Raw genomic sequence first — 21,504 nt, forward strand, 5'->3', positions numbered from 1 at the left:
GTATATAATACTGTACACTTTCTTGAATTTGTTCTTGATTAGGGGACTGTGAAAAGACCCCTGCTGGTATGTCTAGTGGGCTAAGTGTGTGTGTGTCAGAGCTTTGTGTAAGTTGACTATGCAAACAGTTTAGGATTTACAATACATTAATATTTCTTGTGAAAAGAAGAGATGCAGTCAGTCTCCTCAACTCTTAGCCAAGAGAGACTGGAATGCATAGTATCAGCCCTCTGATTACAATGAAGAGCAAGATGTGCCACTGTTCTGGGCCAGCTGCAGCTTAACTAGGTATTTCCTTGCAGCACTTGACCACACAACTGGACAATAATCAAGGTAAGACCAAACTAGAGCCTGCAGGACTTGCTTTGTGGAGTGTGGTGTCAAAAAAAGCAGATATTTTTATTACGGACAGACCTCTCCCCATCTTTACAATCATTGAATCTATATGTTTTGACCATGACAGTTTACAATCTAAGGTAACACCTCAACGTGTTCAACAGCCACACTATTCAATACCTGTAACGGCTTTCCTCTTCTTCTGAGGAGGAGGAGTAGCAAGGATCGGACCAATACGCAGCGTGGTAAGTGTTCATCTTGTTTTTTTAATAAAAACACAGAACAAAAACAATAAACGACAACGTGAAAAAAACGAAACAGTTCCGTGTGGAAACAAACACCGACACGGAAAATAAACCCCCACGAAACACAGGTGGAAAAAGGCTACCTAAGTATGATTCTCAATCAGAGACAACTAACGACACCTGCCTCTGAGAACCATACCAGGCCAAACTCAAAAACCAACATAGAAAAACAAACAGACTACCCACCCCAACTCACGCCCTGACCATACTAAAACAAAGACAAGGTCAGAACGTGACAATACCAAATTCAGCGAAGGTCTAGAACTTAGGGAATGATTTGTCACAAATACAATGCACTTAGTTTTAGAGATGTTCAGGACTAGTTTATTACTGGCCACCCATTCCAAAACAGACTGCACCTCTAAGGGCATCGTTGATCTTGGCTTCATAATACAGCTTCTTTTTTGTTGAGTTTAGTCACTTAATTTCTCAATTTGCAGTAAGTCAGCCAGGCAGATGCGCAGCCAGACTTATTAGCCATTCCCTTTGCCCCCATCTCTTTCAACCATATTACAATTCCTCATCAATACATGGAGCCTTAACAGTCCGTTTCTTCATTACAGGTGCATGTTTATCAATAATTGGAAGAAGCAATTTCATAAATTCACCAAGTGCAGCGTCTGGAAACTCGTCAATCACATCAGACTAACAAATATGTGTAACGTCATCCACATAAGAGTCAGAGCAAAAAAATGGGCGCGATACAGCTTAAGAACAAAAAGTTCTACAGTATTAGTTCAAATGTGATCAAATCATGTGGATGATCTTGTCCATGTAGTGTTTGTACTGTAAACACCACGGTAGGTTGATTAATAACCTGAACCAGATTACAGGCACTGGTTACAGTGAGAAGCTTCCTCTTGACCAGACTACTTGATGAAAAACCAATCAATATTCGGGTCCCCGAGAAATTTGACCTCTGTTTACATCACATAGACTATCATTTCCCACACATCAACTATATTTCCCACACATTATTTAGATACTGACCGTAAGCACTTGTTGGCCTACAGCAACACCCCAAAAGAAAAGGTTTTAGAATAGATGTGCCAAGTGAACCTGCTACCACAACACTTCAATAACAATTGACATAAGATCTTCTCTAAGCATTACAGGGATATGGCTCTGAATATACAGTGCCTTGCGAAAGTATTCGGCCCCCTTGAACTTTGCGACCTTTTGCCACATTTCAGGCTTCAAACATAAAGATATAAAACTGTATTTTTTGTGTGAAGAATCAACAACAAGTGGGACACAATTATGAAGTGGAACGACATTTATTGGATATTTCAAACTTTTCAAAATCAAATCAAAAACTGAAATTGGGCGTGCAAAATTATTCAGCCCCTTTACTTTCAGTGCAGCAAAATCTCTCCAGAAGTTCAGTGAGGATCTCTGAATGATCCAATGTTGACCTAAATGACTAACGATGATAAATACAATCCACCTGTGTGTAATCAAGTCTCCGTATAAATGCACCTGCACTGTGATAGTCTCAGAGGTCCGTTAAAAGCGCAGAGAGCATCATGAAGAACAAGGAACACACCAGGCAGGTCCGAGATACTGTTGTGAAGAAGTTTAAAGCCGGATTTGAATACAAAAAGATTTCCCAAGCTTTAAACATCCCAAGGAGCACTGTGCAAGCGATAATATTGAAATGGAAGGAGTATCAGACCACTGCAAATCTACCAAGACCTGGCCGTCGCTCTAAACTTTCAGCTCATACAAGGAGAAGACTGATCGGAGATGCAGCCAAGAGGCCCATGATCACTCTGGATGAACTGCAGAGATCTACAGCTGAGGTGGGAGACTCTGTCCATAGGACAACAATCAGTCGTATATTGCACAAATCTGGCCTTTATGGAAGAGTGGCAAGAAGAAAGCCATTTCTTAAAAATATCCATAAAAGTGTTGTTTAAAGTTTGCCACAAGCCACCTAGGAGACACACCAAACATGTGGAAGAAGGTGCTCTGGTCAGATGAAACCAAAATTGAACTTTTTGGCAACAATGCAAAACGTTATGTTTGGCGTAAAAGCAACACAGCTCATCACCCTGACCACACCATACCCACTGTCAAACATGGTGGTGGCAGCATCATGGTTTGGGCCTGCTTTCCTTCAGCAGGGACAGGGAAGATGGTTAAAATTGATGGGAAGATGGATGGAGCCAAACACAGGACCATTCTGGAAGAAAACCTGATGGAGTCTGCAAAAGACCTGAGACTGGGACGGAGATTTGTCTTCCAACAAGACAATGATCCAAAATATAAAGCAAAATCTACAATGGAATGGTTCAAAAATAAACATATCCAGGTGTTAGAATGGCCAAGTCAAAGTACAGACCTGAATCCAATCGAGAATCTGTGGAAAGAACTGAAAACTGCTGTTCACAAATGCTCTCCATCCAACCTCACTGAGCTCGAGCTGTTTTGCAAGGAGGAATGGGAAAAAATTTCACTCTCTCGATGTGCAAAACTGATAGACCTACCCCAAGCGACTTACAGCTGTAATCGCAGCAAAAGGTGGCGCTACAAAGTATTTACTTAAGGGGGCTGAATAATTTTGCACGCCCAATTTTTCAGTTTTTGATTTGTTAAAAAAGTTTGAAATATCCAATAAATGTCATTCCACTTCGTGATTGTGTCCCACTTGTTGTTGATTCTTCACAAAAAAATACAGTTTTATATCTTTATGTTTGAAGCCTGAAATGTGGCAAAAGGTCGCAAAGTTCAAGGGGGCCAAATACTTTCGCAAGGCACTGTACATTGGCAAGAAAAAGTATGAACCCTTTGGAATTAGCTGGATTTCTGCATAAATTTGTCATCACATTTGATCTGATCTTCATCAAAGTCACAACAATAGACAAACACAGTGTGCTTAAACTATTAACACAAAGTATTGTATTTTTCTTGTCTATATTGAATACATTTAAACATTCAACAGTGTAGGTTAGAATAATTATGTGAACCCGAGGCTAATGACTTCTCCAAAAGCTAATTGGAGTCAGGAGTTACCTAACCTGGAGTCCAATCAATGAGACGAGATGTTGGTTAAAGCTGCACTGCCCTATAAAAAACACATTTGAGTTTTCTATTTTCAAGAAGCAGTGCCTGAAGTGAATCATGCCTCAAACAAAAGAGATCGCAGAAGTATTGTTGACTTGCATAAAGCTGGAAAGGGTTACAAAAGTATCTCTAAAAGCCTTAATGTTCATCAGTCCACAGTAAGACAAATGGTCTATAAATGGAGAAAGTTCAGCACTGTTGCTACTCTGCCTAGGAGTGGCCATCCTACAAAGATGACTGCAAGAGCACAGTGCAGAATGCTCAATGAGGTTAAGAAGAATCCTAGAGTGTCAGCTAAAGACTTCCAGAAATCTCTGGAACATGCTATAACATCTGACAAGTCTACGATACATAAAACACTAAGCAAGAATTCATGTTCATGGGAGGACACCACGGAAGAAGCTGCAGCTGTCCAAAAAAAAACACAATTCTGCACGTCTGAAGTTCGCGAAAGAGCACCTGGATGTTCCACAACGCTACTGGCAAAATATTCTGTGGACAGATTAAATTAAAGTTGAGTTGTTTGGAAGGAACACGCAACACAATGTGTGGAAAAAATAAGCACAGAACATCAAAACCTCACCCCAACTGTGAAGTATGGTGGAGGGAGCATCCTGGTTTGGGACTGCTTTGCTGCCTCAGGGCCTGGATAGCTTACTGAATTCCCAAGTTTATCAAGACATTTTGCAGGAGAATGTAAGGCTCCGACCAATTGAAGCTCAACAGAAGTTGGGTGAAGCAACAAGACAACTACACAAAACACAGAAATAAATCAACAAAAGAATGGTTCAACAGAAGAAAATAGCCTTCTGGAGCAGCCCAGTCAGAGTCCTGACCTAAACCCGATTTAAAATGCAGTGGCATGAGAGCGGTTCACACCAGACATCCCAAGAACATTGCTGAACTGAAACAGTTTTGTAAAGAGTTGTCCAAAATTCCTCCTGACCGTTGTTCAACTCTCATCGGCAACTACAGAAAATGTTTTTTTTTTTAGGTTATTGCTGCCAAAGGAGGGTCAACCAGTTATAAATCCAAGGGTTCACATACTTTTCCACCCTGCACTGTGAATGTTTACATAGTCTGTCCAATAAAGACATGACAACGTCTAATTGTTTGTGTGTTATTAGTTTAAGCAGACTGTGTTTGTCTGTTGTGACTTAGATGAAGACCAGATCAAATTTGATGACCAATTTATGCAGAAATCCAGGTAATTCCAAAGGGTTCACATACTTTTTCTTGCCATTGTATTTATACAGTTGAAGTCAGAAGTTTACATATACTTAAGTTGGAGTCATTAAATCTCGTTTTTTAACCACTCCACAAATTTCTTGTTAACAAACTATAGTTTTGGCAAGTCGGTTAGGACATTACTTGAGTCAATTGGAGGTGTACCTGTGGATGTATTTCAAGGCCTACCTTCAAACTCTGTTCCTCTTTGCTTGACATCATGGGAAAATCTAAATAAATAAGCCAAGACCTCAGAGAAAGAATTGTAGACCTCCACAAGTCTGTGCCATCCTTGGGAGCAAATCCCAAATGCCTGAAGGTACCACGTTCATCTGTACAAACAATAGCACGCAAGTGTAAACACCATGGGACCACGCAGCCCTCGTACCGCTCAGGAAGAAGACGCGTTCTGTCTCCTAGAGATTAACGTACTTTGGTGCGATAAGTGCAAATCAATCCCGGAACAGCAGCAAGGACCTTGTGAAGATGCTGGAAGCAAGCCGAAGAACACCATCACAAACATGGTGCACGGGGGTGGCAGCATCATATTGTGGGGGTGCTTTGCTGCAGGAGGGACTGGTGCACTTCACAAAATAGATGGCATCATGAGGGAGGAAAATTATGTGGATATATTGAAGCAACATCTCAAGACATGAGTCAGGAAGTTAAAGCTTGGTCGCAAATGGGCCTTCCAAATGGACAATGACCCCAAGCATACTTCCAAAGTTGTGGCAAAATGGCTTTAGGACAACCAAGTCTATGTATTGAAGTGGCCATCAAAGCCCTGACCTCAATCCTATAGAAAATGTGTGGGCAGAACTGAAAAAGCCTACAATACACCAGCTCTGTCAGGAGGAATAGGCCAAAATCCACCCAACTGTTTTTTTTTTTAACAAAGTAAGTCAGTTAAAAACAAATTCTTATTTTCAATGACTGCCTATGAACAGTGGGTTAACTGCCTGTTCAGGGGCAGAACGACAGATTTGTACCTTGTCAGCTCTGAGATTTGAACTTACAACCTTTTGGTTATTAGTCCAACGCTCTAACCACTAGGCTACCTGCCGCCCCAATTTTTGTGGGAAGCTTGTGGAAGGCTACCCGAAACATGTGACCCAAGTTAAACAATTTAATGGCAATGCTACCAAATACTAATTGAGTGTATGTAAACTTCTGACCCACTGGGAATGTGATGAAAGAATAAGAGCTGAAATAAATCATTCTACTATTAGTCTGACATTTCACATTCTTAAAATAAAGTGGTGATCCTAACTGACCTAAGACAGGGAATTTTTACTCTGATTAAATGTCAGGAATTGTGAAAAACTTTGTTTAAATGTATTTGGCTAAGGTGTATGTAAACTTCCGACTTCAACTGTGTGTATATATATATATACATCACAGCAACACCTCCCCATAAGCATTTCTGTATCTTCTACAGATGTGTTACCATTGTATTGTTGCTGCTATATCACCAAATTAGTTATCTAATTAATCTTTTTAAATGCTATTATCTGACGTTAGCAAGTTATTGATTTCAAGGAACATTATTTCTAAGGCTACATATTAATGTGGGCTACTTTCAGCCCATCCCTGGGTAGCTTATTAGAGATAGACATAATATGGAAAAGTGCAAAGCTAGATAAAAAAAATAAACAGTACATTCAGCAGTCCATTAATTGTTGTTTCTCAGAGATCATTTCCCTCACTTTGTCCTCAGACTCCGTCCAGGTCTCATGTGGAGATTCTGCAATTCTGTCCACAACCATGTTGTTTCGCCTTGATTGTCCCTCGATTCCGATTTATCCGTCATTGTTATCATGGATTCACACACAGAATTAATGTCCACTCTCAATGACTTACAGATTTGTCATCTTTCCATTCTCCTGTTTCAACTCATTGAGCTGACCTTGGGAGAACTGCAAACTGTTCTTCAGGTCCCCTCCGGTGAGGTCATCCATTATTTTAGTAGTTGGATCCACCAGTATTTGGACAACACACTTGAAGCTATTTTCTTGTTGTAACAACTGCTTGTAGAACTCGTTAGTTTAAAAGATCCTTCACGTGTGATTCAGAGACACTACTGTCCTCAATGGTACTCCCGCCGTCTTTGGTCTTTGTCATGGTCGGTAGCAACATAGGTTACGCTGTTACTCCTTGCAGTTCCAGACAGGGCAGGTCACAGGGAAGATTGAAAACAACTAAGAGCAGGGATCTTGACAGCCACAAAGCCGAGACAAACAGCTGTCCCATCCACAATGGATAACTGCATCACAGGGTTGCGTTCAAGCCCACAAGAAAACCCCGCTAGGCAGCTAGCTAGCTGCTACTCCAAATAGCTACTCAGACCCAGCCTTGGTCAGCAGGATCACTGGGGACTAGCCTGTCCCAGCAACTGCTGCCAACTGCGTTGTGGGATCCAAACTAATAAGTTAGCTAGCTACTAAGAAACTTTCCAATAACACTTTCAAAACAACAAACCGCGCTCTCCCTCATTCAACAGGAAGTGACATGTGTGCCAGTTTACTCTGAAGGGTTAAACAACAGGTCTTGGACCAGGCTAGAGACAGTGATGGAAGGAACATAATGCATTTATTGTCATCTACCTATCAGAACACTGCATGCTGTGACATGGGCCTGGATGAGGACACATCTTCAAGCTGCCTGACTGAAAACTTTGGCCTTCAGTGGTACCGGAACCAAAAGCCTTCCCTTGGAGTACAGCAACAATCTCTCTCGCTGTCTCACAGCCATTCTGTCAACATGTATTGTATGTAACCACTTCAATTCATACCAACAGCTACGGACACAAGCATTGACTTATTTTCACTTTGTCCCATTCTTCAATCTTGTCTGAGATGTACAGTATACTTTAGTTGAAACACCTGTGTTATGTCTAATATGCATTAATACAAATCTATTTAGCATTCACTTTAGACATTTTGAATCGTAAGCTTCAAGTGTTGTGTTTGCTACCACAGGAAGTATTAAAAGTTAATGACAAACATTCTATGGAAAAGTATTTGTATTATAATGTAACAAAATGTATGAGTTTATACAAAACTTTATTGCATTTGGTCATCCCCAAAAATGTGGCCTTTGAAAGCCTTGATAGTGGCATCCTTCACATAGCTGACAACAGGGTGGCAGGTCTTTTGATGTTCTGCACTAGAGTTCCATAGCCCAGTAGACTCACCTGGGGATAGGGGGATGGACACATGTTAGTTTTAATAAATGTCTGGGAGACAGGGAGGAGAGAGCATGAGTTTTGGCGTGAGTACAAAAAAATCCAATCCAACCAGTGGCTTTGGATAATATGCTATGTCATCACACAGGCAGACTGCCACAGTGAAGGAGGATTACATAGCGCATCATGTATACTATTATGAGTTTAGTTTAGCTTCTCTGTGCTCTGGAGAGGTTGTTGGTCAGAAGGCCTTAGACCATTCTGTCTCTGTAGCACCTGGAGAGAGCTCAATAGAGGTAGTGAGTGCTAGAAAGAGAGAGCCCTCACCCCTGATCTCCCATTGGCCCAGAGTCTCCTGCTCAGGCTCCAAGAAATCAGATGATAAACCTTCAGAGATTAACAAAAGAAAATTGTACCTTTTTTCACAATACATTTGTCACTTTGCTCAGGGGCGCAACTTTCACTGGGGACGGGGGGGACATTCTGAAATTGAATTTTTGTGCCCTCCAGTTTTATCATTGGAATGTGATACAAAACAAGGCAACGGTGTGCTTGAGGAACATGACTCCTCCGAGCGGTCGTGTAGGCTGTTTCGAGTGTTAATCTGACTGGATTAAAAAAATGGATGTCTCCCCACATCTAAAACCAAAGTTGCACCCCTGACTTTGCCTATTTCACATGAATAAATGACCATATCTGATTAAAAGCATGCATGCCATTTTGTGATAACAGCTATGACAAATTACATGGCATACATGTGAATTTATAGCTAGCTAAAATATTATTTATATTATGGCACAATGTCTCATCTCACTAACAATTACTATGGGGAACAGCAAATTCAATTATTGTGGCTCATCCGTATTGTGGCTAGCTTCACATAGGTGATTTATTCCATCATGACAACATGCTCCTCATTTGACTCACTGTAGTTAGCTAGCTACTAGCTTATGAATTAAGTATTAATAAGTGATATAGTTAATGTGAGCTAGCCATCCATGCTTTGCTTTTGACATGCCACGATCCTGCTTGCTTTATATCTGACAAATATGTTATCTACCATAGCTAGATAATGGATTATGATACTTACAGTTAGTTCGCTAGCTAGCTAGCTAAGTGTAAAACTGAGTCAGGCTGTAAAACCCAGCTAACGTTAGCTAACCAACTCGAATTATTCAGTTATAGCCAAGCTAGCTTGATACTAGCTTATGGTAACGTTATCTTACCATGCTTTTCTGGCCAAACTTGACATTCCTCTCGCCCATCCCGGTCGATTCCTTCTTGCCTACTCCCGTCTCTTGGTCTTCCTCTAGGTTCAAACCTATATGGCTGTAGTCCTTTGCCTTACTGTCAAAAGCGACCCACTCCTAACACAGCAACCTGGTGCAGGCAGGTAGTCAATGGCTCAGTGTTCCAAAACTGTTCACCTGTTTCTACGTCAAGCAAGGGCAATGTTCCATTTGTTCTTTTTGAGTGTTTTTATGGTGCGTGTGCGGAACAGCAGCATATAATATATTTCCAACCCCCCAAAAAGTGACAAATATAATAGATCAACATGCAGTGGTATTGATCAACCAATCAAGACCACCCATATACGTTTGCTTGACCCCCCCCCCCCCCATTGTCATACTGGAGGAATAAATATAAAAGTAAATGCAGAAATAATATGAATGAATAAAATGAAAGAAAGTGGGATTCGTTATTTAAATTATGTATCTATGTATGTGTGCAATTATTAATCAATGTATTTGTTTTATGTGTGTTTTATATTTACATTTGGTTGAGTTGTCAACTACCATGAATTCAATGTGAAGTCAACCCAAAACGTCACCCTGTCATTGGATTTAGGTTAAGACTTGGGTGAAAGAAATATAACGTTCCATGACATTGAATACTTTTTGCAAATTACGTCAACACATACGTAGTTTTTTTTGGTTCAAATGATGTAGACACAACGTTGATTCAACCAGTTTTTGCCATGTGGGTGGTTTGTCTTCATGCGTTCTTGTTGCTTGTAGACCTAATATGTCCTTCGATGTAGGCCTATGCCTTTTCATTTCAATGCATGTGTATGATTTGTATGGCATAGTTTGCATTCGCGGTCAGCTGTTTTATGCACTGGTTACTTCCACATTGATATCGGCATTTGAAGTCGAGCTTGTGAATTGATAGCGTTTATTATGCATATATTTCATGTTGCACTGTACAGGTACGCGCCATTCCACAAGTAAATCAGTCAATTTATGATGAGGTTGAGCAGTGGCTGGGCTCATTTTTTAATTTTAGTTTTCTCAGAGTATAATTTTGGAGTTTTGCCATACCCTGAATTTAGCTGAACTGACGCCACTGGTTTAACCACTAATTTTCTTGTCTGTCAGAATGACAGTGTGGGTTCAAGTGACAGACAATGGCATACATTATGGAAGGTATTCAGGAAAGTATATGAATGTTTTTTTGTTGTTTTGTTTTTACAAGGTCTGCATGTCTCAATACATTTGGCAGTTTCCCCTATACCCTACAGCCCTACAAGGTCCCATAGTCCAGCAATGCTCCTCAGTAGGCGCTGGCTGCCAATGCTTTAGCACTGGCTATAAGGTGTGTCTCACAAACGCAATTCACATTATTTCCTGTTTCCACAACTATTGACTTTAAAGTGCACTAGAAATAATGACATTGCATAAAATAGAGACATTCATGCGATAGGGACTCCGATTTAACCAATAATTGTATTCTGACATTCCAGAACAATGTCAAAAGGCAATTCTTGGTTGAATCGCAGATAGGGATAGCACTGACTGACAAGCTGTCACAACAACAATAAAATAAAACAGTATAGGCTAACTTGCAGGTGCATTCTACACTAGGCTATGACACGCGCGTCGCACCCATGCATGATTAGGGACCATAAACGATTTGGCGCTTCTATTTTATCAACCGTTCGTTTCCTACCTGCATTGCCGCAGTCTGCACATACATCGTTTCCAGGTCTGGCCAAGACATCTTGCAAGAGCCGTTTATTCCTCTCCGACTCCATCACCGTTTGATCTCCACCCAATCCGAAAGACTTCAATACAAAGCACGTTCACTGGGATAAAACAAAAATGCAATTGTGACCTTGTAGGCTTCTCGAAATACTGAACAAAAAATGCTCCTGGTTTTGAACAAAAAAAGCTAATGAAAAGCCTATTAGAAATCCGCTTGGATGAGATGATTTGAAGGTTTGACAAGTCTCTATCTTGTAAACTACAGCTCTATTACGAAGTCTTGCTGACTGCATTATCTGAAGTCTGTGTCATCCCCTCATTCTCCTCCAACTCATGTGTCTACAGTCGCAGTGAGACCTCCAGTGGTATGATGATCATTACTTGTTTTTTTACTACCTGTGTAGCCTAATTCTTTCTTTCTGACACTGACAGCCAACATATTGTGAAAGTTTTCATAAGGACTATTTTATTTTGTACAAAATGTGCACTGTCCATACATTTCACTGGCAAATATTATGTATTTGAAGTTGCCTTTATTTCCACTTTCTTCTGTCCCTTTAAAAGTTAGTAGATAGTCGATAACATCGATTTAGAAATTGAAATACTAGAAGGCTTTTAACTCTTATTATGGGCTAAAGGGCAGCCATTTTGGTCAGGGAGGTGGTCAACCATGGTTTGCCTGTGCTGTGATAAGAAATTGGGTGCGTTCGTAAATCACACTGGCTATCTCCTCCGATTTCAGAGAACTTTCATCTGAGTGTGCCAGAGTGAAGAATAACTGATTGAATTTACGAATGGTCAGCACCAGTTGAATATGGCCGGTGCAAGTAAACGTCTGGGTGAAAAAAGCGTAATTAAATTGTTGCCAGCAACACCGTTCCAGTCACCAACTCTCTGGATAACATGAAAACAGCATAACCAACTCTGCTAGGTCAAGTAAAATGGTCAATGAGGTATTCTCTCATTTGTATCTGGAAGTAGTTAGAAAGATAGCCCAGTTAGCTTGGGTGCTTGACTGCCGTTAGTCAGAACGCTTGGAACAACCCTACTCCTCAGCCAGAGCGTCCAGTGTGTGCTCTGAACGCCTTTACTGCCATTCATTCCAATTAGACTTGTTTGGGGTGCGTTCGTAAATTCACTCTGGCCATCTGCTCCGTTTTCAGAGCACTCGTCAAGTGTGCCAGAGCGCAAAATATCTGAAGAATTTACGAACGTTCACCACCCGTGTTGATAACATAATAAAAACATAATTAAATTGTTGCCAGCATCACAGTTACAGTCACCAACGATCTGGATAACAAACTGCCTAACCAGCCCTGCAAGGGCGAGTAAAATGGTCAGAGTGAGGTGTTCTCTCATTTGTGCCTGGAAGTAGCGAGCAAGCTAGCCAAGGTTAGCCAGTTTGCTTGGGTGCTTGACTGACATTGTGAGGTCAGAACTTGGATCAACCATACTCCTCAGTCAGAGCGTCCAGTGTGTGCTCTGAAAGTGAAACTCGCTGAATTTACAAATGGCCAATGTGAAAATGCTCTGATTTTACAAATGCCCAGAGCACACTTGAACACTCAATATTACATTTACGAACACACCTGACCAATATGGCTGGAATTTCACTCCATTCTAGAACTTTGAAGGTTTATGACTTAGCCCCTCAAGTAATTGAGTAGGATCTCCATGGTCGAAAACGTAATCGATGTTATCTATGGGTTGATTATTCACGTCTAGCTCAGAACGTTTGTCTACGTCATAACTGTGCTGCGACTGAACTGCGCTATTGCTTTAAATAATCGCGAAGGTCTTGTTTTTATTTTTGACACGTCTTACAAAAAGCAATCATGTCGACCGCAATGAACTTTAGCAGTAAATCTTTTCGGCCCCGTGCTCCAGACAAAGGATCCTTCCCTCTGGATCATTTCGGTAAGAAAAATAAACCACTCCTTGTTGAGTAACTGACTCGTTAGTTCCAGCAATAGCTGTGACGTGCAAAGCTCCTGTAGTTTCCAGCTGTATAGGAAAGAGATGTTTGACCTCCGATGTATGCGATCTGTGAAATGACAGGCATACGGGAATGAATGACAGTTAAACTGCTTTAGCTTTCCCCTGTAGTTGTTTAGTGATTGAAAGGCAATGCACCATTGCATCTGCTGTTTGTCATTGCAGGAGAGTGTAAAGCATTCAAAGAGAAATTCATGAAGTGCTTGAAAGACAACAGCTATGATAACTCCATGTGTCGAGTACAGTCTAAAGACTACCTTGAATGCCGGATGGATAAGTGAGTATTGACTGTTCTTTTAGCTGCTACTTCCTGTTGAGAATGAGATGACTAGGTATACACACACACACCATTGACTACAACTTGACTTCTCTGATCACCAATGTGAAACTATTCTCTGCTATTTAAGTCAGCTGATGGCCAAGGAACCTCTGGAGAAGCTAGGGTTCAAAGACCTGATGGACAAACCCAGCCAGGAGAACAAGGAGGCTAAACCCTAAACTTTCCTTCCTACACAGATGGATGCTGTCATGCTTGAGTGATATTAGACACGACGATAGCGTCTCTCGTCCACGTCTTGTATATAAAATTACAATGTAATATATTGGGGGCAGTGTTTCAAGCATTGTGTGTGTATATAAATATTTTTTGGTAAATGAACCATGCTTTGTTTTGCGTTTGGAATCTTGACAAATTATTTGAGGTGGGTTCTCAGTGGTATGTTTCAAACTTGTGTGTCCACATGGTACACAAAAGATCGTCCCCCAGTCTAGCTAGCCTACGCATTATGAATAAGTATACATTATGAGTAAGGAAACATTTTGAATACATGCTTTACTACGTTTCATCAAAGGGCCTTACTAACCACTCAAGGTACTATGGAATGTTGTAGTATGGTGGTGTGAATGAGTGACGGAAACCAGTCATAAATTGTTCAGAGACTCATTCATTTCATTGTCAAGACAAATAAAAAAATCAGGCAGCACATGTCAAGCTGGCCTCAAACTAAAAACAGTTTTAAGTTGCATATGGAAACAAAACACTCAAATCTATGTACAAAACTATAAAAGTTCTAAAAAAAATGAGAATTCTGTCAACCACATTTCAGCTCTTTAGAACAAATCACAATGGCTTGAGGAAGGAGGGAGGGGGGTCATTTCACCCCTCTTGACAGTGCTGGCTTGAGGAGGGGGGGTCATTTCACTCCTCTTGACAGTGCTGGCTTGAGGAGGGAGGGAGGGGGGGGTGTCATTTCACTCCTCTTGACAGTGCTGGCTTGAGGGGGGGGGGTTCATTTCACTCCTCTTGACAGTGCTATCTTGCCTCAGATTGATCCTAGCAACTATTATTATGCTTATAGACCAAAGAAATATATACTATGGTGAGAGAGAGGCTGTCTCAATAGTCATGTTTTTTCCTGTGAGGTCAGTGATCAATAGAGGGAAGGACACATGGATAGGAAGCTGGGTAGAACTTTAGATACAAACTTTTACAGTGAAGAAATGGAAAATGAGGGAGGAGGGGAGCTGTGAGGTCAGGGGTTCCAGGCAGCTCTACCTGGAGGAGTTCGAGCTGGCGCGTGAGCTGTGGCGTCTGCAACCGGGGGAGCGCAAGCGAGTTCTGCGGCGAACCGGAGAGCGTCTCCGTGGTGACCGAGACCTTAAGAGGCACAGAGGGGGATGTAAACAAAAGGTCAGGAGACTTATTTGCCAGGGGAATGACAAATGGTCTTTATCTTCACACTTGAGGGGATACATGGTCAACTGCCATTCATTCTGTAATCAGGGATGCACAAGAGAAAAAAATATCGATCTAATTACAGGATACAGATGTAAGACATAAGACTCCGTATTTTCTTACAATAGTAAATAGGGGTAAAATTTGTACAAACAAATCAGAATATATTTTAGATCCTTCAAAGTAGCCACCCTTTGCCATGATGACAGCTTTGCACAGTCTTTGGATTCTCTTAACCAGCTTCATGAGGTAGTCACCTGGAATTTATTTCAATTAACAGGTGGGCCTTGTCACAACAACTGATTAACTTTTAACAAGGTAGGGATGGCATACAGAATATAGCCCTACTTGGTAAAAGACCCAAGACCATATTTTGGCAAGAACAGCTCAAATAAGCAAAGAGAAATGACAGTCCATCATTACTTTAAGACATGAAGGTCAGTCAATGTGGAAAATTTCAAGAACTTTAAGTTTCTTCAACTGCAGTCACAAAAACCATCAAGCGCTATGATGAAACTGGCTCTCATGAGGACCACCACAGGAAAGGAAGACCCAGAGTTACCTCTGCTGCACATAAGTTCATTAGAGTTACCAGCCTCAGAAATTGCAGCCCAAATAAATGCTTCACAGAGTTCAAGTAACAAACACATCTCAACATCAACTGTTCAGAGGAGACTACGTGAATCAGGCCTTCATGGTAGAATTGCTGCAAAGAAACCACTACTAATGGACACTAAGAAGAAGAGACCAAGAAACGCAACCAAGAGACCAAGAAACACAAGCAATGGACATTAGACCGGTGGAAATCTGTCCTTTGGTTTGCTGAGTTTTTGGTTCCAACCTCTGTGTAATTGTGAGACGCAGAGTAAGTGAACGGATGATCTCTGCATGTGTAGTTCCTACCGTGAAGCATGGAAGAAGTGCTTTGCTGGTGACATAGTCTGATTTATTTAGAATTGTGCAGCGATATGCCATCCTATCTGGTTTGCACATAGTGGGACTATAATTTGTTTTTCAACAGGATATTGACCCAAAACACCTCCAGGCTATGTAAGGGCTATTTGACCAAGAAGGAGAGTGATGAGTGCTGCATCAGATGACCTGGCCTCCACAATCACTCAACCTCAACCAAATTGAGATGGTTAGGGATGAGTTGGACTGCAGAGTGAAGAAAAAGCAGCTAACAAGTGCTCAGCAAATGTGGGAACTCCTTCAAGACTGTTGGAAAAGCATTCCAGTTGAAGCTGAACACATTTGTTTTGGTTACTACATGTTTCCATATGTGTTATTTCATAGTTTTAATGTCTTCACTATTATTCTACAATGTAGAAATTAGTAAAAAATTTGTCAACTTTTGACTGGTACTGTATGTAATTACAGAAATGTAATGTGAAACCTCATTAGTGACTGACAAAACTCCACACACGCAAAGACGTTAACACTATTGGAGACTAACCTTCTCCTTATGCGGGATGGGGTGCGTTGCCACATTGTGGAGGCATCCTGTGAGGGGGGCGGGGGCTATGATCTCCTGTCCATCAATCTGACCTGCAGACATCACAGATGAAAAATAACGGCATGGAGGAAACCAGATTGTTTTTGATGATGTTCTAATAGTTTGAGTAAAGTGAAAACTGAGGATAGGTTATGGACAGAGAGTCCAAAAGAGTAATAGACTCAGAAACATTGGACTCCACCTACCTCCATCCATGTGTTTGAGACCCTTCTCGGCCTCAACGACCATCTCAAACTCCATGTTGGTGTAACCTTTCAACAGGTGTGGGTGGAGCCTGTCCACAGGCATGTCAATCATTTTGATCTTGCCATATGTGCCGAAGATCTCCTGGATGTGTCCCTGAAAAGAGAAGAGACTTAGGTCAAAACCCAACCTCTAGAGATATTGCTCCCTACTCCCAGAAACCTCCAATGCCTTCAACACACAGTCTGCAGCTTGACACTGAAAATGCATTCAAATAGGCTATGTTGAATCCCATTGATGTGCACATACACTTGGAGACTGAGCAGTCATCTTTACTCACCTTGAATACGTTTCTGGTGAGGCCGCCCAGGTACACCTTGGTGGGTCAGGGGCTGGGGCTCCTCCTACGCCTCTCCTTGGATCTACAGGACAAATGGAAGAGCTCTTACTCTTTATTCTTCCACTCCCCAAAAAAGGTCACACTTCCAAGCTCAACGATCCCTCTCCTTCAGTCTCTGGATTCGTTTTTCCCGGAGTGTACACCGACCCCTGGTCCTGCAGAGTTATGGAGTTTGCAGGTTTTTTTGACAGCCCAGCACTAACATACTGAATTCAACTAATGAAGTTCTTGAATGTTAAACCATTAGGTGAATTGTAAGTATTTAGCCTGCACGGACTTTAACTTAGGGCTGGACCACTGCATTACGGGTCACACATACTTGGACTGTGAGCATTGGTGGTTGTTGTTGTGGCCGCGAATGAGGTTGGGTGACCCTGAGGAGCTGGAGGATCGGGAGCTGGAAGACCTGGAACGGCTCAAGGCAGAGGAGGAACTGGAGCCGCTGGAAGAACTGGAGCCAGAGTTACGTTCTGACAGGGAGAGGGGCTTACTGTGGGGACAGATCAGAAAGCAGTGACTGCTGAGATAAGTGGTCTGATTCAGCAGAGGTGCGTTGTGGCTGAGAAATGGGAAAGGAGCGGTCACTGAAATTGTGTCTAACCTGCTGCTCCCAGTGGAGCTACGTCCTTTGCGTCCCTTCTCCTTCTCCCTGCCCCGGTCAGCCACTTCCTTTGTGGGACCCTATTTCTCCCTTCACCCGCTCTTTGGCCTCGTCTTTCATATGCTCCTTTCTCTGGACTGGAGAAAGCGCCCTGTAGATTGATAGTAAAATAATGATTTGTCACTAACACTAACCAGGCTTACATCCAACCTTTTTATGTGAGTGAAGTACATTGGATAAAACATGTCAAGACAGGCCTAATGGAAACAGATTTCAGTAAACTTTCCAAATGTCGACAAAACAAAATACGCTATACAAGTGGGCTCTTTTTGTGTTGGTAAATTGAATTATGTGAGAAATGTAGGTGGAAACGCTTTTATGCACAAATATTGATATAACCATCACATCGAAGTAAACTTGAAGTCACCAGATGACATGCTGTGTGGTCCTCGCACTGCATCTAGTCAGGGAAAGCATGCAGTTTACTTGGGTTCAGATGACATAAATTATGAAATTTAGAGGGTGGTGAAAGTGCAAGCTGATGCTCCTTTCCAATAAATATTGAGGGTCTTATTCTGCTGACATGATCATTGATGCTTGGCTGCCGTTTGACAAATACAAATGATCTGGTAACTGGTTGATAAGGTGAAACAGGTGAGTGACATATGGGGTTGGAGCGAAAACTTACAGGTTAGCTCTCTCCAGGAACCGGGTTGGAGATCCCTGGCCTACATGAGATTATTTGTCGACAGCAGCCAAGCAAAGATGAGCATGTCACCAGAACAAGACCCTCAATATTTATTGTCAAGGAGCATCAATATTAACCTACAGAGAGAAAGTTGGTTATGTAATTATTACCACAGAATATCCATATTTTGTGAGGTGATTTGGACGAAATTCGTTTTTTTTCTTCAAACTACCCCCCTGTAACAATTCTTCTTTCCTAAATAAATTGACCGTTATAACGGAAGACTGGATGTGTTTATTTTATGCCTGAAGATATTTCAACATGTCCAGGCTACACTGAACTCAATCTTGGCTCCCAAAATTTTAAACCATCTTTGGTATGGTGTCGCCATAATATTTGAATTGAGGAAGTGTGATCATAATCATTATTTTAGCGATCCGTAGTAGAATAAATCCTAAATGCCCAAGCCTGCAGCTGTGAGCTAAACAGCACACTTGCCTCTAAAATGACTGACATTGTCAATTCGGACGGGAATTAAATTACAGATGTGGTTATTTGTGCCAATGCACATAATCTCCCCCGGCAGAAAAAAAAACTAATGCCGTGGGAGGACCGCACAGCATGTCATCGAGATACAAGTTTACTTGGATATAAAAGTTATTACATCAATATTTGCGCATAAAAGCGCATAATTAATTTTACCGACACAAAAAGATCCCACCCTGTCTAGCGTATTTTATTAAATCGACATTTGGAAAGTTTACCAAAAAATGTTAGCCAACTAATTTACACTAATTTGATGTCTTCATATCTCAAGACGTGTTTTTCAATGCTGACCTGCCCATACAGCTAGTTTTAGCTAGCTACATTCTATTTAGCTAATTCAACACTGATAGGTGAAATATACACTCGAGTCAAACAAACTGTGTTCCCTATAACAACAACATAATATATATTCGTTAAATAAATGAAGCAGCTTAAAAAGGCAACTTTCCATCGTTCGTGGTGGTTGCAGATACAAGTCGCAGAGAGATGACGTTGCCAAATTGAGGGGACGTGGTATTCCACAAGACGCACAACTCCCTCTGGTGTTGCTTATTGGAATAGGACATTATTTGGGTAGGTATGGATAATGTGTAACATCTTTTTATGTTTTAAACTAAATGTGGGATTAGTAAAGATTATACATGTGTATGTCTATTTAAAATTGTAGCAACATTATTCTTTAAAAATGTGCTATGTCCTCTTAAAAACAAATGTTTTCTTCTATTTCAATGTGATAAAGCTGTAAATAAATGTTTAATTCATAAACTGTAGCTAATACGATGTCTTTAATTTCTAAATACGAGTATGTTTTTTTTCTATCCCCGCAGAGTTAAAGTTTCGACAGTTCACATTGGAAGAACCAATTAATTAACAGTTGCTGTTTTCTTACCGGCAAAAATGTGTTGTAACCCAACACGGAAGTGACGGCTCGCATTCGCAGAAAGCGTTGTTTTGCTTCATCTTCAGCTAACTTTCAGCCAAGTAGACACCTCTTTCACACTCAAACTTCAAAATGTCTTCAGACTTTGAAGCCTACGAACAGGACTTTGGAACCCTGACAGCAGAAATAACAAACAAAATTGGAAGGATTCCCAAATTAGGTGGAAGTAAGTCACGTTAAGCTCTATTTACTGGTTTGACTATAGTAGCTAGCTAGCTATCAAGCTGTCATCTCAGACAGGGGTTTAGTTATAAATATCTTTGCTATAATGTCAACAAATGAATATTGCAGCTAGCTAGTTAGTTTCACATGACACGTATTTTACGCAAATGTCATTATATTCACTTTGTGATAGTGAAATAAGGATGTTACCTATCAAGCTAGCTTGCTAACTATCCTAGTAACTGCCAATCCTAAAATCAGGACAACCTATGGACATTGCACCAGGATTCAATCTCCCCTCAGGAACATATCTAAACTTTAACAACTACGTTGTACTTGTCAGCACAGCATCTGAATGGTCAGGACCTACAGTACCAGTCAAAAGTTTGGACACACCTACTCATTCCAGGTTTTTTCTTTATTTTTACTATTTTCTACATTTTAGAATAATAGTGAAGACCCACTAACTATGAAATAACACATTTAGTAACCACAATAGTGTTAAACAAATCAAAATATATTTGAGATTCTTCAAAGTAGCCACCCTTTGCCTTGACAGCTTTTCATACTCTTGGCATTCTCTCAACCAGCTTCATGATGTTGTCACCAGGAATGCTTTTCAATTAACAGGTGTGGTTGTTAATTTGTGGAATTTCTTTCCTTAATGCATTTGAGACAATCAGTTGGGTTGTGACAAGGTGGTGTTGGTATACAGAAGATAGCCCTCTTTGGTTAAATACAAAGTTCATATTAGGGCAACCACAGCTCAAATAAAGCAAAGAGAAACGAAAGTCCATCATTACTTCAAGACATGAAGGTCAGTCAATGTGGAACATTTCAAGAACTTTGAAAGTGCAGTTGCAAAAACCATCAGTGCTATGATGAAATTGGCTCTCATGAGGACCGCACAGGAAAGGAAGACCCTTTTTAGAGGATAAGGATAAGAGGATAAGTTCCTTAGTTACCATCCTCAGAAATTTCATCCCAAATAAATGCTTCAGAGTTCAAGTAACACACATCTCAACATCAGCTGTTCAGAGGAGACTGTGTGAATCAAGCCTTCATGGTTGAATTGCTGTGAGGAAACGACTTCTAAAGGACACCAATAATAAGAGACTTGTTTGGGCCAAGAAACCCGAGCAATGGACATTTAGACCGGTGGAAATCTGTCCTTTGGTCTGAGTACAAAATTGAGATTTTTGGTTCCAACCGCCATGTTTTTTTGTGAGACGCAGAGTAGGTGAACAGATGATCTCTGCATGTGTAGTTCCCACCGTGAAGCATTTTGGGCTCCCGAGTGGCGCAGTAGTCTAGGACACTGCATCTCAGTGCAAGAGGCGTCACTGCAGTACCGAGTAGGCCATCATTGTAAATACAAATGTATTTTTAACTGACTTGCCTAGTTAAATAAACACATTTGAGGAGGTCTGATGGTGTGGGGGTGCGTTGGTGGTGCATTGGTGGTGACATTGCAAGTGATTTATTTTGAATTCAAAGCATACTCAACCAGCATGGCTACCACTGCATTCTGCTACACCATCTGATACACCATCCCATCTGGTTTGCGCATAGGTCCACTATCATTTGTTTTTTGACAGGACAATGGCCCAACACACCTCCAGGCTCTGTAAGAGCT

The 21,504-nt window shown here is 41.1% G+C and overlaps 4 protein-coding genes and 1 long non-coding RNA gene across 8 annotated transcripts in view; 2 read left to right on the forward strand and 3 right to left on the reverse strand.

Moving 5' to 3' along the window:
• LOC135523896 (arf-GAP with dual PH domain-containing protein 1-like) overlaps nt 1-11,449 on the reverse strand; it is a 42,166-nt gene extending 30,717 nt beyond the window's left edge. For both annotated transcript variants that reach the window (XM_064950902.1, XM_064950901.1), the window contains exon 1: nt 11,068-11,449. In XM_064950902.1, the coding sequence (XP_064806974.1) occupies nt 11,068-11,152 (85 nt within the window). In that variant the 5' untranslated portion in view covers nt 11,153-11,449. The remainder of the gene's footprint in view (nt 1-11,067) is intronic.
• Nucleotides 6,856-9,642, reverse strand: LOC135525183 (uncharacterized). The gene is made up of 3 exons (XR_010453086.1): nt 9,345-9,642; nt 8,446-8,505; nt 6,856-8,127 (listed from the first exon to the last, which is right to left on the reverse strand). It is a non-coding gene; the product is annotated as an uncharacterized LOC135525183 (long non-coding RNA).
• Nucleotides 11,450-12,841: 1,392 nt separating the features above from the next.
• On the forward strand, nt 12,842-13,755 carry LOC135523899 (cytochrome c oxidase assembly protein COX19). The gene is made up of 3 exons (XM_064950904.1): nt 12,842-13,019; nt 13,263-13,374; nt 13,505-13,755. Exons 1-3 carry the CDS (start codon nt 12,938-12,940, stop codon nt 13,593-13,595), a joined length of 285 nt encoding a protein of 94 aa, XP_064806976.1. The 5' UTR covers nt 12,842-12,937; the 3' UTR covers nt 13,596-13,755.
• Nucleotides 13,756-14,029: 274 nt separating this feature from the next.
• Nucleotides 14,030-19,229, reverse strand: LOC135523898 (RNA-binding protein with serine-rich domain 1-like). Its single transcript, XM_064950903.1, has 6 exons — nt 17,533-19,229; nt 17,251-17,421; nt 16,872-16,953; nt 16,534-16,687; nt 16,289-16,380; nt 14,030-14,754 (listed from the first exon to the last, which is right to left on the reverse strand). Exons 4-6 carry the CDS (start codon nt 16,643-16,645, stop codon nt 14,521-14,523), a joined length of 438 nt encoding a protein of 145 aa, XP_064806975.1. The 5' UTR covers nt 16,646-16,687; nt 16,872-16,953; nt 17,251-17,421; nt 17,533-19,229; the 3' UTR covers nt 14,030-14,520.
• A 458-nt stretch (nt 19,230-19,687) lies between these two features.
• The window catches only part of LOC135523900 (vesicle transport through interaction with t-SNAREs homolog 1A-like), a 170,698-nt gene continuing 168,881 nt past the window's right edge, over nt 19,688-21,504 (forward strand). For all 3 annotated transcript variants that reach the window (XM_064950906.1, XM_064950907.1, XM_064950908.1), the window contains exon 1: nt 19,688-19,872. In XM_064950906.1, the coding sequence (XP_064806978.1) occupies nt 19,779-19,872 (94 nt within the window). In that variant the 5' untranslated portion in view covers nt 19,688-19,778. The remainder of the gene's footprint in view (nt 19,873-21,504) is intronic.

Source organism: Oncorhynchus masou, chromosome 31 (assembly GCF_036934945.1).
Source record: "Oncorhynchus masou masou isolate Uvic2021 chromosome 31, UVic_Omas_1.1, whole genome shotgun sequence".
Lineage (NCBI taxonomy): Eukaryota > Metazoa > Chordata > Actinopteri > Salmoniformes > Salmonidae > Oncorhynchus > Oncorhynchus masou.

Bases quoted from the DNA above. Each gene is read 5' to 3' on its own strand.
- LOC135523899 (XM_064950904.1), top strand. From the start codon at position 12,938: ATGTCGACCGCAATGAACTTTAGCAGTAAATCTTTTCGGCCCCGTGCT. The intron at 13,020-13,262 runs GTAAGAAAAATA...TTGTCATTGCAG, and splicing joins CTTCCCTCTGGATCATTTCG to GAGAGTGTAAAGCATTCAAA. The intron at 13,375-13,504 runs GTGAGTATTGAC...CTGCTATTTAAG, and splicing joins CTTGAATGCCGGATGGATAA to TCAGCTGATGGCCAAGGAAC.
- LOC135523898 (XM_064950903.1), bottom strand. From the start codon at position 16,645: ATGATTGACATGCCTGTGGACAGGCTCCACCCACACCTGTTGAAAGGT. The intron at 16,381-16,533 runs GTAGGTGGAGTC...TGATGTCTGCAG, and splicing joins TCTCAAACACATGGATGGAG to GTCAGATTGATGGACAGGAG. The intron at 14,755-16,288 runs GTTAGTCTCCAA...GTGCCTCTTAAG, and splicing joins CCATCCCGCATAAGGAGAAG to GTCTCGGTCACCACGGAGAC.